This window comes from Theropithecus gelada, chromosome 1, assembly GCF_003255815.1.
Source record: "Theropithecus gelada isolate Dixy chromosome 1, Tgel_1.0, whole genome shotgun sequence".
Classification (NCBI taxonomy): domain Eukaryota; kingdom Metazoa; phylum Chordata; class Mammalia; order Primates; family Cercopithecidae; genus Theropithecus; species Theropithecus gelada.
The window spans coordinates 29918883-29933386 of record NC_037668.1 but is presented as its reverse complement, the minus strand read 5'-3'; the positions used below and the strand labels follow the sequence as shown (position 1 = coordinate 29933386).

The 14504-nt window shown below is 65.1% G+C and overlaps 1 protein-coding gene across 1 annotated transcript in view; it reads right to left on the bottom strand.

The window, feature by feature from the left end:
• SAMD11 (sterile alpha motif domain containing 11) overlaps positions 1-14504 on the bottom strand; it is a 19666-nt gene extending 5162 nt beyond the window's left edge. The window contains exons 1-7 of the mRNA XM_025386401.1: positions 13152-14504; positions 12330-12421; positions 8085-8266; positions 7358-7408; positions 3493-3617; positions 476-565; positions 202-339 (exon numbers count right to left, since the gene is read on the bottom strand). Coding sequence (XP_025242186.1) covers positions 202-339; positions 476-565; positions 3493-3617; positions 7358-7408; positions 8085-8266; positions 12330-12421; positions 13152-13995 — 1522 coding nt within the window. The 5' untranslated portion in view covers positions 13996-14504. The remainder of the gene's footprint in view (positions 1-201; positions 340-475; positions 566-3492; positions 3618-7357; positions 7409-8084; positions 8267-12329; positions 12422-13151) is intronic.

Sequence of the window (14504 nt, the reverse complement as noted above, 5' to 3'; positions counted from 1 at the left end):
GGGCCTGGAGGACATGGAGGTGTGGCCCGCCCCCGGGGGCATGGGGCAGGACGTGTGGCAGAGGGTCCCTCCAGGGACCTGCATCCAGCCTGGCCTTGGAGTCAGCAGAGCCTCAGCAACAGGAATGGCCGAGCACACGTAGGTGGGGAGGTGATGAGGGCTCATTCCTGGGGGGGGGATCATGCCAGGGTGGGTCCTCACCGTGGCTGGGGAGGCCCAGGTGGTAGAGGCGCTGAGGGTCCTCAAAGGTGCTGGCCTCGCTCAGCGCCGACACGAGCCGACGGTAGTGGTCCTCCGGGGCCATGTTGGGCCCCAGCTCTGGCGGCAGCAGCAGTGCTTCTACTGGGGAGGACCCGGGGTGAGAGGCTTCTCCAGGCACTGCCGAGGAACCCCCCCTCTAGAGCCCCTGCTTGAGGTCCAGGGACCCTTGGGGACTGCCTCCTCCCCTGGTGACCTGTAAGAGACACGCGCTTACCTTGGGGGGATTCGCTTCGTGCCCTCTTCTCCGAAGAGCAGTCGCTGCTGATATGGGGGGAGCGGCCCAGCCTCTTGCCCAACAGGTCACCTGCGGGAGGGTAGTGAGTGCCTACCTGCATCTCAAGGAGTGGAAGGGGGACCCAGCCCCTGCTCCAGCTCAGCCTGGACAGCACCCACCATCTCTCAGGGGGCCCTTGGTCCTGGTGAGTACACGCCTGTCCAGCCCTGGGAGCCCCAGCCTTCAGCGCAGAGGACATCACCCTGGCTGTGGTGGGGCAGGGGCCCAGGAGAGCCCTGACACTGGCCTTGGTGCTGATGCATGTGTGCAGAAGAGATCCACAGCAGGCACCCAGCTGCCCCACCTGCCAGCCTAGCTTCTTGTGCAGTTAATGAGCCCCCCATCATCCCCCTGGAGGAGAATAAAAAGCTTTTGATTGGACTGGGCAGCACCTTCCCCTCCTGGACAGGGGTAAGGGCAGGCTGTGCAGGGTCACATGCCAGCGTGGGGTAGGACAAGCCGGGAAGGACCTCACACCTGACCTCTTCCTGCTCTGTGAGTCACTGGCCTGTGGGCCCCCCAGGCCACCTTGAGGCCCTTCCACTCCCAAGCCTCCTACTTGGTCATACCCATCCCTGCCCCTAGAAGGCCCAAGTCCTCCTCTCTGGCCCAGTCCTGCCTGAGCTAGCACCCTAGTGTGGCTGTCACGTCCTGTCCACCTGCCCAGCCAGGCTCTGGGCTCTTGGGGTGCACCTCCCAGTAGCCTCACCCACCTCCTCAGCCAGGAGGCCAGCCCAGCAGGTGGCAGAGGGGAGGCCCAGGCCAGGCCCAGCCCACTCTCCTGAGGTCCTCCCTTGGGTTCTGCTGACCACACCCATTCCAGACCATACCATCCATGTACCCATCTCCGACCTACCCCAAGCTCCTCCCAAGCCCCTGACTCCACGCCCCGGGGGTCTCCCGGGCCAGCCAGTGCCTCCGACCCTGGCCCCTCCTCATCCTCATGTGGCCTCTAGGTGGGTGGGGTGAGGGGCCACCCCCCTGTGACCCAAGACCTCCATGAGGCCTAGGCAGTGGGGCTCCCAAGCCTGTCCCCCCACAAGCCCTGCCGTCAGCTCCAGGCCTAATTCTTTTTTCTTATTCCCTTAATCTGTCATTTTTATCAGGCTGGGGAAGTGCGGTGGCCACACCGATCAATCCCACATTACAGCTGACAGAGCGGTGCTAATAACTTATTGATCCTGGCCCGGCCGCTGTCAGGCCCGGCCCCAGAGACAGGGTCAGTCCCATGGCCTGGTCCAGGGTCCCCGCCTCAGTGACAGATTGGGCGGCTGGGCCCCGTGGGTGGCGGGGGGCACCTGGCCACGCACGGATCCAGGGATGTGCCAGAGCTCGATGGGCTGGGAGGAGTGGGCCAAGGCTGGAGGAGCCTGGCCCACCATGCACATGCCCTCAGGGTTAGCAAGGCCTCTCACTTCCTGACCATCAGTTTTCCATTTTACACGTGGAAACTCCCCTTTCCGTTCATGTGGGGGGCTAAGGCCTCCTCATAGCCTGGGGGAGGTGACTGGGTGGGGGAGTCGGGGAAGGGGGCCTGCCAGGAGACCGCAGGAAGGCCGATGAGGCCACGCTCGCTCCTCACTTGTGGACCCCAGCGGTCTCACAGAGGCAGATGCAAGACCTGCTCTGAGTCCCTCGCAGCCCAGGGCCCAGGGAGGTGCAGCTCAGCGGGAGGGCCCCGGCTGGGAACAGCATAGATGTGTGGTTTCTGGGGTCACAGAAAGGGAGAAGAGGTGAACGCCCCCTCCAAGAGGAAGCTCCAGGGAGCGAGCCAGGCCCTGACACGGAGTGTGCGTGGGAGACCTGGACACGGGTCACAGGACACACGGGCCCTGTAGAGCCTAGGAGCCTGGAAGTGCATGAACACGCCCTGACTCCGTGGGTGAGACCTGCCGGGCAGCCCCCATCACGTGCACCCCACAGGACCGCAGACACACACATGTCTGCACACGCACACGCGTGTACCTGAGGAGGTCTCCCTGTGTGAGGGCACAGAGGGAGGGCCTGCTGGCTCAGAATATCTCAATCACTGTGGGGCTCCCTCAGCTCTGCCAATCGATGGGGCAATTAGATTTTATCAACCGCCTCTCAGCTGTCCTCCACGCAGCATCAGAAGCTGCCCCCACCCAGTCCCACAAAGGCATTCCCAGGCGCACAGAACGCGGACGGGGGACACAGATGGGGGCGGCCTCCCCCACCCCACCTTCCCAAGAGATGCAGGCCCTGCTGGGAACACCCCTGCCCGGGGTCCACAGGGCCTCAGGGGTGACCCCCTCCTTTCACGGCCTGCCCTGGGGCTGAGGCTCTGCTGTGCCCCTCTCTACAGCAGTGCCCTCTGAGGGGGGCCTGGGTCCCCAAACTGCCCCCTCCCTCTGAGGTCCTGTGCCAGGTTCCCCTTATCCCCCCACAACTGTGACCAGGCAGCAGCACCTCCCTCAGGCACCGGATCCCTTCCCTCCCGGACCCCCTTCCCTCCCGGACCCCCTTTCCTCCCGGAGCCCTAGAAGGCGGGACCGGGGACCCCCTTTCCTCCCCGAGCCCTAGAAGGCGGGACCGGGGACCCCCTTTCCTCCCGGAGCCCTAGGAGGCGGGACCAGTCAGGCGTGCGCTGCACGGTTCTGTGGGAGTGAGTGCATTCCTCCAGGGTGTGCATTTCTGAACCTCTGAGGCCATGCCTACGTCCGCTCTGTGAAGAGGGGGTGGCAGGGCCCCGGCCACTCCAAGCCCACCCCAGCGGCAGCCACAGTGGAGGCAGCCACAGCGGAGCCACCGCCTCTGCCTCCTGTCTGCCCCGCTGGCTGGGATTAACACAATTACCATCACATGCAGCCCCGGGGGACAGGCCGCTCCTCCTGCCTCTCTGCCTGCCTGCCAAGGCTGCTGGTGCTGAGTGGAGACGCCACTGTCCTCTGGCCCCACAGCCCCGACCCCGCCCTCAGGCCCCCTGTGCTCCTCACCTGCAGGTCCCAGGCCGATCTCCAGGCTGCCTCTCTGGAATTCACAGCGGCTCTGATGCTCGGGCATCACGAGGTGGCGGCTGCGGTGGATGCTGGATATGAGGGTGGGAAGGTTGCCGTCCTGGCTGCAGAACGAGAGCGGGAAAGGCTGACCCCGTGGGCAGCTGCGAGAGGCTGGAGCCCAGCCTGGGCACAGGGAGTGCCTAGCTCTGCGTGTGATCGTGGGGACGACCTCTGAGTGCCGCGTGGCTGTGCCCACACCTCGGCATGTGGCCTGTGATGCCACTGTGTGCACACCCACGGAGCAAGCCAAAGCGACACAGAACCTGGCACTGGGACCCCACTGCTGCTCTGTGTGGAGCACCAGCGGCTCTGCCTTCACGCCCTCCGGAGGGAATCGCACTGTTACCTCACTCCCTGCCTCAAAGGGGGTCGAGGGGCCCACCAGGCAGAGGGACCCCGCACGGGAAGAGGCTGGTCTGCACAGGGGCAGTCGCAGGACAGGCCCCAGGAGAGGACAAGCCACATGCGAGCTGCCAGCCCCTTGGTCATGAATTTCGGTGAAAACTTGCAACCATTCCCTGATCCCCGGTTTCTGCACACGAGGAAACTGAAGCCCAGAGCACAGTCCTGTGGCTGATGCACACACACACAGCACCAGCAGACACATGCAGCTTGCACCAGGCACCAGGGCTGTGTGCTCCGACCTCCCACTGTCCCCCAAGCAGGTGTGGGCTTGGAATCAACATGCATTTAACTCTTTTGTTCCCTCGTTTCTCCTCTTCTTGCTAATTCAGCCGAATCCCACATCCACAGAGTCCCAGAGAGCAATGGGAGGATCTGTGTGGAGCACGGCTCTCCACCCCTTCCCGGTTCCGTGAGCCTCTCCCCAGGTCAGCAGAGAAGGGGCTCAGGGTCCAGGCGCCGCTCCCCAAGCAGCATTCCTGCAGCGCAGCCCCTGCCCACCTGTAACGGAGCAGCCTCCTGGCGCAGTGACCTGGGAGCCAACGCTAAACCTCGTTAAATAGCCCCCAGCCCCCCTGACCTGGGCTGGCTGGAGCTGGGCTAATCCAGGGCTGCCCCTAAGCCGAGCACCAAAGACTCCCAGGCTGGGCTCTCAAGCCTTCCAGGAGACCCAGATGCCGGCTCTCTCCCCACCCCCACCGGCCCCCAGTGGGAACGCAAGCCCCCCCCCAGGCACACAGGAGGGCAGCTGGGTGGGAGTAAGTACTTTATGGGATTAATCGGCAGCGAGTCTCATCCCTTCCATGATCCTAATCGATGCGGGGGTGTCAGGAGAGGACTGCTGGCCTCAGCATGGGGTGGGGGCCGAGGGCTGGCCTGGCAGCAGCCACAGCTGCCGTGGAGTTCTCCCCAGGGGTCCCCCCTCTGGTGTCCCCGGGACGCCTGCAGGAGGAGAACTAGCTTCCCAGAGACTCCAGAGGGTGGGGGCTGGCTGTGAGCCCTGAGCCTGGCGCCCAGAAGGAAAGTGAGGGAGGGCCTGACAGCTGGGTGGAGGGGCTGTGGCTGGGCAGGGGCACCTGGTGGGGAACTGGGTGCCACCCGCCTTCCCCACTCCTGGTCTCTACCTTGGAGTTTACTCCCGAGGCTCTGACACAGCCTGGCCTGGCCCAGCCCCTGAAAACCTGTTCTGGTCACTTGGCCACTCAGTGAACCAATTATGCCAGTTTTATGTAAAGAAACACGCCCTGGACGTGTCAGAGCGGAGACGCAGGAACCTGGCCCGGGGCACATCAGCACATGGTCCTCGAACCACAGAATGTTCTCTGCACCCTCCTTCGCACAAGGGACAAAGTCCCTGAGGGTCTCTGTGGTGGGGCCGGGCCGCAGGTCAGGAGGTGGGGAAGCTGGGAGACGCAGTCAGCGCCAGGGCAGGAGGTGCAGGAAGGAGAAGGTGAGGGGGAGGCCAGAGCCTGGCAGGTGTGACCCCAGTTCCCCAGGCAGGGGCCTCCCACCACCGCCCCTCAGTGATGACCACACAGTCCAGCCCTTGCCCATTTTTCCACCAGCTCAGGGGCCCAGGAGAGAGGGGCCAAGCCCCCGCCTGCAAACAATGGCTTGAGGAGCATCTGCCAGCCCTGGTTCCTGAGGCAGAGGAGGATGGCCTGGGGCTCTGCGGGCTCCAAAAGGCAGGTGGTCACTGCAGAGCCAGCCAGACAGAGGGACAGGGATGGAAGGACAGACGGACAGATGGGTGGAGACCAATGGATGGGAGCAAATGAACACACAGATGGAGGTGGCCTGGCCACAGAGGCACCTGTGGGAGCCCGCACAGGTTCTGTGGGAGCCCGCAGAGGCAGACGGACCCAGGGACAGGCCGAAAGAAACACAGACACGGCCTGGGGCCAATGTGGCCGCTGGGTTCAGGGACCACCACCCACTCTGACCAGACACCAGGGTCAGGTCCACAGACGGGGGTTTAGTCCACTCAGACGTGCTGCGCCTTCTCCTTTGGGGACCCCAGCACGCCCTCCCCCGACCGAAATCTCGCCCTTGGGAGATTCAGAAACTCATTCTAGCCCCTTCTAGGGCCCATGCAGGATGGAAGACCTGGCCTCTTCCTAGGGCACCCCAGGCTGCCAGCCGTCAGTGCTGCTGAGGGTCACTGCATTCCCGAGGCCAGGTGGACAGAGGAGGGGCTGCAGGCAGGAGGAGCCGTTACTGGAGCGGGGGGAACCGCGGCAGGGTTTCCCTGCAGGCCTCACTGACAAATTTATTCTGTAGTGTCCCAAGTAAAAGGCTCATAAAATGTCATCAATGTTCATGACAGTTCATAAAAATGATCAGTTGAGCTGGCAACCCCAAAATGAGGTGGAAATAAGTTTAAAGATGTTTTTATTGTAATTCGGCTCTGAGATTCAGACATCCTCAGAGACATAAATAACACACCTGGCGTGAGGCCAGGACCTGCAGGTCCCCCTGGGCCCTCACGGCTCTGGCCCCGGGAAGCTGGCTTTGCGGCGGACACCCCCTTCCTGCCTTGCTGCCCTGGAAGCCACAGGGTAAGACCTGACCCCACTGACAGAATCCACAGCTGGGCTCTGTTCACAGACTGACCACCCGCTTCCCCCTGGAGCCAGGAACCCGGGTCCCCCAACTGCCTTGACCTCTTCCCTGGGGCTCTTCATTTTTATCTCCTTCCCACATCCTGGAATCGCACCCGCTGCTGTCCTGCTTCCACAGCCTGAATCCAATCCCCCGTCTGCCAGGAGGGCCTCCGAGGGACCTTCTCCACACGCACACCTGGTCACTGCCCCGCGCAAGAACTTCCAGGGGCCCCCCGCCTAGAGGACCGCGCCCACAGGCCCAGCATCCGCGAGCCTTCAGCATCCAACTGAGCCACAGCTGCCAGGTTCACTCCTCCTCCCTCCTACGCGCCCTTCCCTGTTCCTCCACTCTCTGCAGACATCCCCTCGCCTTAGTGAGCTCCTACACATCCTTCAAGGCCCCACTCACACACCATTCTCACCTCCTGGTGGGTCTGTAGCAGGGCGGGAAGGGGGGAGGTGACAGCCTCATTTTTGGGCTCAAATGGCCAGTCTCACATGGGAGGAAGTGCACGCCAACTCTAGGGCAGGGCTACCCAGAACTCACACCTGTGCTGCTGCCGACGTCTACCTCTGACTGGGCCTGGGGTCCCTCAGTCTCAACTGGGTGCGACACTGTCTGCTTCCCGGGCTGGGGGACAACCTTGCAGCACACGTCAAACCTGGCAGACGCTCAGCCAGCATCAGCTCACGCTATCTGAGACAGGGGACAGCAGCCAGCAGGCCACGGGCAGGGGTGGGAGGGAGGGAGGGAGGGGAGTCACGGCCCCCTCTTACACGCACAGCACGGCTCCTACCTGCAGGACGTCTCTCGGAAAGAGATGTTCAGGTCCCAGTGGGTGTGGACTCTGCAGGAAGGGAAGCAGAAGGTCCATGTTGCTCTGGAGGCCCCTGACCCCAGCCTCAGGACAGCAGACCTGTCTCGGCTCAGTGCCCTGCTGGGCCACAGCCCTGGGCAGTGAACGAGGGCGGCTGCTGTGCCCAGCACCATCTGCTACTGGCTCAACGTGCTGGGGTCTCCTGCCAGGAGAGGCCCATGGACCAGTTCCTGCCTCAGCAGACACAGACGTCAGGAGAACAGAACCGAGGCCCCTTCTCCCTCCAGCTTGCTGCACTCAGAGGAGCCCTGGCGTTCTACAGCAGGTAGGGGCCGAGGCTGCTTCCGCACAGTCAGTCATGAGCCTGAATGGAGCTCCTTGTTGCTGGAGCTGCTCTGGCCAGACTGGGACCCGGTCAGCAGGGGTAGCTGGAGCGTCAGCCCAGGCAGGTGTAGACCTCTGGGTCCCAACTGCTGCCAACCTGCCTCCTGCAAGTGAGTGCCGCAGAGCAGAGGTGGAAGGGGACACCAGACGGGGCAGATGAAGAAACAGCTCCTGCCTGCGACCCACACAGGACCCCAAAAAGACCAGCATCCGAGGGAAGTGTGGGAGGCCAGTGTGGACGCTCTCATCTGAGCAGCTGAAGGCCGGAAGCTCCAACCCCATCTGAGCCTTGTGCCTTCCTGTCCGGCCCTGGTCCAAGTACCTTCTCTTCATGATACGGATGTGCGGGCCATCCTCCTGCTTCAAGCCTGGCCGCCGCCCACAGGTGGGACCACTCCCGTCACTGTCACCATCGCTGGCAGAGAAGCTGGGAGTCCGCTCCTTCTTCAGGCTCCGGGCAGCAGGCAGGGCGACTGTCCTCTTGTCTGCCAGCCGCCCCCGGTTCTGGTGGGGCAGGAGGACAGGAAGGTGAGGCTGGACCAGGCCGTTGCGTCTCCCGGGGGTCTGCCCTGGCCTCGCACCCCAGGCCCAGCCCCAGGCACAGCGGAGGTGCCCTCGGAGCAGCCATCCTCCCTCCACCCACCTCCAGGATGGGCCTGGGGCCAGCAGGAGCCACAGCTGGCCAGAGACCCAGAGGAGAGCTGAGAGATGGGGCCTCAGTTGGGCATCCCCCTACAGACGACGCCCACTGGCTCAGCCCTCCTCTGCCCACCCCACCACAGCCCTTGAGAATGCTGGAGGGTCCTGGCCAACTCCAGGGCGAGTCGGAGCCCCCGTCCCGGGCTTGTGTGCCCCTCACTCCCAGCTCCCTTCTTAGGGGCCCCGTGTGTCTCCTGGGATCTGCTTGTGGCCTGGGGCTGGTTCTAGTGGGCGTGCACTCAAGTGCACATGTTACCTCCGTGTATCTGGCTGTCAGTCCCACCCATATTTTGTGAACCTTCTGCCCCACCACACCCTGCCACCGACGCCAATGTTGACAAGCGAATGCCCTTTTCTGTTTCATCAGCGCCACGCACAGCCCAGCTCAGGGGCAGCTGCAGCCGGGCGCAAGGCAACTGGCAACTGTCTGAGCTGAACCCTCGCAGACTGCAGGCCTGGGGCTCACAGGTCACCAGACGAGGAGCCCTGACCAGCCCAGGTCCTCTGTTCCACCAGCCCTGCCTGGCATCTTTCACATGGCTTCTTCTTCCCATCTCCCTTGCACCCACGGAACAAGTGTGTGGAGCGGTGGGTGCCTCGGGTGGGAGCACAGACGTGCCCCGTGTGGTCCCTGCAGAGCACAGCTGAGCCCCAAGCTCACGCACACATGCGGCGGACACGCCTGTACCACCCTGCACAGCACACTCGCTCTGGCCCAGCCCCAGGCCCTTCTGGACTCCTCCAGTGTTTTTAGGTCCTGCCACCCCCAGGGGAAAAAGGAAAGTTATTGATTATTTTCCAGTGGGCGGGAGGCTTTTTAAAATGTAGTAACAGGCTGCTGGCTTCAGGAGGTGGCAGAGCCCTTGAGAGCATCTGACTGACTCCCTCTCCTCCGTTCAGTCACCAGGGCCTCCTTGGACTTCCTCCCTCCCAATGCCAAAACGCAGCCCGGAGCTTGGGGATGAAGGTGTTAGGAGGGTGTCCTCCTCAGACCTGGAACCACCATCACCTTCAAACACACAGCCCCAGCACCAGCTCAGTTTGGGCAGTGCCCCCTCCTCAAGGGTCTGGAAGCTGGAGCATCCCCCAACCCAGGCCGAAGCCCCCGTCCCCCTCACCGGCCACTGGGCCTGCGCTGAGTCCCCTCCTTTCTCTCCACAACAGCTCAGTGGGAAAACCCAGCACTGCTGGGCAGGGGGTGGGGCATGGGGTCCAAGGCCCCTGCTAAGACCCTGCCCTGGCCCCGGGCTGCCCCCAACACCAATGACCACAGCGTGCGGCCAAGGCTGTAGGTGCAGTGCCTGTCTGCCCAGGCCTCCGCGTGTCAGCTGGAGCTCGAGGCTCACTTCAGCAGCCACAGCCTGTCCGGGGTGTGCTGTGCTGGGAAGTCTCAGCTCTGCCCTTCTGCAGCCCAAGCACCAGGGCTTAGGAGCTCTGACAGCCTCTCCTCTCCCACCTCCCTTCTTTTTTTTTTTTTGAGACGGAGTCTCGCTCTGTCGCCCAGGCTGGAGTGCAGTGGTGCAATCTCGGCTCACTGCAAGCTCCACCTTCCGGGTTCACACCACTCTCCTGCCTCAGTCTCCTGAGTAGCTGGGACTACAGGCATCACCACCTCGCCCGGCTAATTTTTTGTATTTTTAGTAGAGATGGGGTTTCACCATGTTAGCCAGGATGGTCTCGATCTCCTGACCTCATGATCCGCCCGCCTCTGCCTCCCAAAGTGCTGAGATTACAGGCGTGAGCCACCGCACCTGGCCTCCCACCTCCCTTCTTTTGAGAAGACACAATGCTTTTCTCTCTGCTTCTTGTCTGTGGAATGGGAAGAGAAGGAAGCAAGGACCAGAAGACTGCCCTTTGGAAGGAGGCCAGGGCTGGCTGGCTGGGAGTGGGGCCCAGGCTGTATGCCAGCCTCAGCCCCGTGATGCACAGAGTCGGGCGTGGGGACACACTGGCACCCCAGCCACACCCCAAGGCACCTGGAGGGCAGGTCTGGGGTGGCTGATGGGGGTGCTGAGGACCAGGACAGCTTCCCTGGCACCTGCCCTGCCCAAGGACAGAACATACCTCCTCCACACTACAGACCTCGGCCAGCCCGCCCCAGTTCCACAGCACACAGATCTGAAAACTCAGCCTCTGACAGCACCTCCTCTTGGGAGGTGCTTGGCCTGCAGGGCCCCTGTGCAGGGTCCCCAAGGCACATACACACTCATATTCTGCCCCGGAGTTTCCGTGACCATGAGGTACACATACCTGTGGACCTGGCATGGGGCTTGGGGGAGACAGCCTCTGAGTGAGAAACGTGGGGGTTGGAAAGAAGGGGCCCTGGAGCTGCTTCCTAGGGGAAGGGTGTGGGACAGGCCTGGGAGGGACTGGCAGAGGCAGGCCTGGATCTGAGCCATCCCTCATGCAGGGCAGGAACCTGGGAGCCCCAGGTGGGGGGGGCATCTCCTGGCTGTGGCCCTGGGTTGGGAAGAGATGCACGCCCACTGAAGCAGTGTCAGAAGAGACTGATGCTGGGCTCAGGCTGCCTGCTCCCCACTCCTGTGGGCGGCCTCAAGGGGGCCGCTCCCATCCAGAGACCCAAGGCTAGCCAGTGGGCTGCCCAGAGGAGCCCTCTCCAGCACCAGCTGCTTGAAAGGAGGGAACTGGGCCTCTTGCCCTGGGTAGGTCTGTGACAGCAGGCAGGGGGCTGCCAGCTGTCTGCACACTTGCCTGGGAACTCTGTGAGCTGCCTGCCTGTGCGTGCAGATCCGGGTCGGACTGTGTGTCAGGTGGGCACATGGGTGAAGTGCAGCTGTGTCCCCTTCCCCTGCCCAAATGCTATATGTCTGAGGGACCAGCTGTCTTCACAGGTGTGTCTGCAGCCTCCCAGCGCCCAGGCTACCAAGCACTCGGCTACCAAGCACTCGAAGCTCACAGGCCCCTGGGGTATCCCCTCCCCCATCCTCTCAGGCCCAAAGCAGGCAAGCAGAGGCGGCCACTCAGGCCCACTTTGCACCTGTGCCTCTCCTACCCTTTCCTGGAAGAAGGGGCTCCTGAGTGCACCAGGAATTGCAGCCCCTACCCCCAGCAGCCATGGCCCTAGTTGGCTCCAAATTGGTCCTTCCCAACAGGCAATCTTCGTTTTCACATCAAGCCTCCAACCCTCGCTGCCCAACTAGGGGGCTGGAGGCTGGGTGGGGGGTGCAGGTGCCTCCCTGAGCAGAAGGGAGCTCCCAGCATCCCAGTCTCTCCTGCCTGCTCCCTCAGTGAGGGTGTCCATAGCTGTCTATCCTGGGTTGGGGCCTTGAACTAGCCTCCGGCTCCAGTTCTCTGGACACCAAAGGCCCACACTGGAAAGACTGTCCCTGGCTAGCCTCTGTGTCCCTAAGACACACTTTGACATCCAGGCCCTTGCACCCTGGCCTTCAGCACCCCAGAGACACAAGTCACTCACACCCAAGCCTGTAGCTCCCCAAAATGCTGTCAAACCCAGAATCACACCTCACCAGCTGGGCCAGAGAACACAGTGACCCCCAAAATGTGACAGGGCACAGTGCCAGGCCCACGTTGAATTACTCCTCCCAGAGAGAAGACCCTGACCCAGGACTCGAGGAGAAGCAGCTCCAAGGCACCCAAGGGGAGGCTCTAGGACAGGCACGAGCCCCCTGTCTCCACACTGGGAGGGGGCTCGGGTGCCCAACGACTCCTCCCCCTGTCCAGGTACAAGGGCTGGGAGAACACGAAGTAAAGCCCCTTCCCTCCGCCCTGCGAAGGCTCCCTCCAGCACACCCACAGGGGTGAAGTGAGGACTCTCGATCCTGAAAACCGCAGGGACAAGCTCCGCAGGGGGAGTAACTCCCAGCCCCAACCGAGCCCCGCATCTCACCACCGGGGAGGATATTCGGCAGCCCGGGCAGTCGCAGATCGGAGGATGCACCTGCAGGATCCCCTTGGACATAAGCGTCTTCAGACTCTTCCCTGCGAGCAGAGGCGAGGCAGACCCTGTGAGGGCGCGGCACGCTTCTGGGCGCAGTCGGCGGCAGGGCCAGTCCCCCCTTCCCGTCTCCCGGGCGAAATACCCCCCGACCCCCCACACCCACCTCGGCCCGACTTCCCAGCCCGCTTCCCGCCCCACCCTCGCGAACGCGGCAGGGATCTGCTGGGCTCTGCAACTCCAGCCCGGGAGCAGCGCCCTCCCCCGACGAAGGGCCTGGGGCGTCCCCACCCGGCGCCCCTCCTCCCGCGCTCCACCCTTTCCCCGGTCCCGAGGGAGCCGCAGGCCGGGCCCAGAAAGGCTGCGTCCCGGAGCGGTGAGCGGCGCCGTCGGGACCCTCGGCCTGCGCGGCAGGAGGCGGCGGCCACCGCGGAGCCACGCACCGCTCAGGTCCCGAACTTTTTAACTCCTCGCGGCGCCTGGCGCTCACCTCGCCCCGTGTCCCGGCTCAGGCGCCCCCGCGTCGCACCCTTGGGGCCAGGCGCCCGCAGGCGCCAAAACAGGCCGCGTGTCCTGGCACCGCCGCTCGGGCTCCGCGCGCGCCCCCACCCCGCCCCGCAGCCTCCCGCGCCGCGCGATCGCACCCGGCCGCACGTGCGCCCCTCCACGCCCCCCAACCCTGGGCTCCGCGCCCTCCCAACCCGCCTCCTGCCGGCTCTCTCGAGTTCCCGTAAACTTGTTTTGGGGCTTCAGGCCCAGGAGCCTTGCAGAGACCTTCCGAGCGGAGGGGGCGGCCCGCGAGCCCCAAGCGCTGTGGCCCAAGCTGGAGGGAGGTGCAGCGGGGGGCGCTCTGCCCGGGTCCACCGAGGCCTCCGCGCGCGGCGGGTGTGTCCCCGCGCAGCCCTGGAGCTGCAGCGCCCCCTCGGCCGAGCCGGAGGCTCCCGGGTGTCCGAGTCGGGTAGGGGGTGGGGTCGGGGCCCGCAGGTCCCCGGGGAGCGAAGGGAGGGACGGCGGCGGCCCGCGCCCCCACGGGTGTCAGAGTCGGGTTGGGGTGGGGTCGGGGCCCGCGGGTCCCGGCAGCGAAGGGAGGGGCGGCGGCACCTTTGTGGCGGATGCTGCGCTTCCAGTCCTTGGCCGTCTCGCGGCCGCTGACGAACTGGAACTCGTTGGGCGTGAGCCACTCGCCGCGGTGGCGGATGGACGGGCCCTTGCTGCCCTGGCAGAGTTTGCGCACGTAGAGCAGCGCGCGGTTGGCGCCGCACTCCACCTCGATGCACGGCTCGCCGTTGTCCAGCAGCGGCTGGAAATCCGGGGCCGCGGCCGCGGTGGCCGAGAAGCGCTCGAGGGCCAGCGGGTCCCTGGGCAGGTGCAAGTGCGGGGCGGCCTCGTGCAGGCTGAGGTAGGCGCGCGGGGGGCGGAGCGGCGGGGCCAGCAGAGCCTCGTAGCCGGCGGCCGAGGCGGGCAAAGAGGCGGCCGGGGGGAGGGCCGCCGCCGCGGGCAGTGGCGCCAGGTAGCCCGGCAGCGGCGGCAGCGGCAGCGCGGCCAGGGTCGGGTGGAACGTGGCCAGAGCCAGGGCCAGGTCCTCGCGGCCCGGGAACTCCTTCTTGACCGCCGGCATGGCGCCCTGGTGGCTTCGCAGCCCCGCTCCCCGCCGGCGGCAGCAACTTACTCCGGCCCGGGCGGAGTTGGGTCGCGGGGGCCGGGGAGGCGCCTGGCCGCGCGCCCACCCCGTCCGCTACTGCGCCCCGGCGCCTGCAGCCGCCGCCTCCGCGCCGCCCGCCAGGCCTCCCCGGACCGCTGCCCAGACGGCCGGCGGGGCCTCGGCGGCCCGAGACATGGAGCTGCCGGAGCCGCTACCGATCCCGGATCAACTCGCCGAGCGCCGCAGCTCCCGGGCCTTGGGGCTCCGCGGGGCGTCCGGAGTCCCGCGCCCCGGCCACCTGCGCCCGCGCCCGGGGAAGACCCGCGCCCGGCTCGCCGACCCACCCTCCAGGCCGAGCCCGGCAGCGAGGAGCCGCGGAGTCCCCGCCCCGCCCGGGGGTCCCAAGCCCCCGCCCCGCCGCCCGGGCCGCGTCAGCCGTGCACCCGCGTCCACTGGCGCGCGCCCGCCCGGCGGGGACTTGGGAG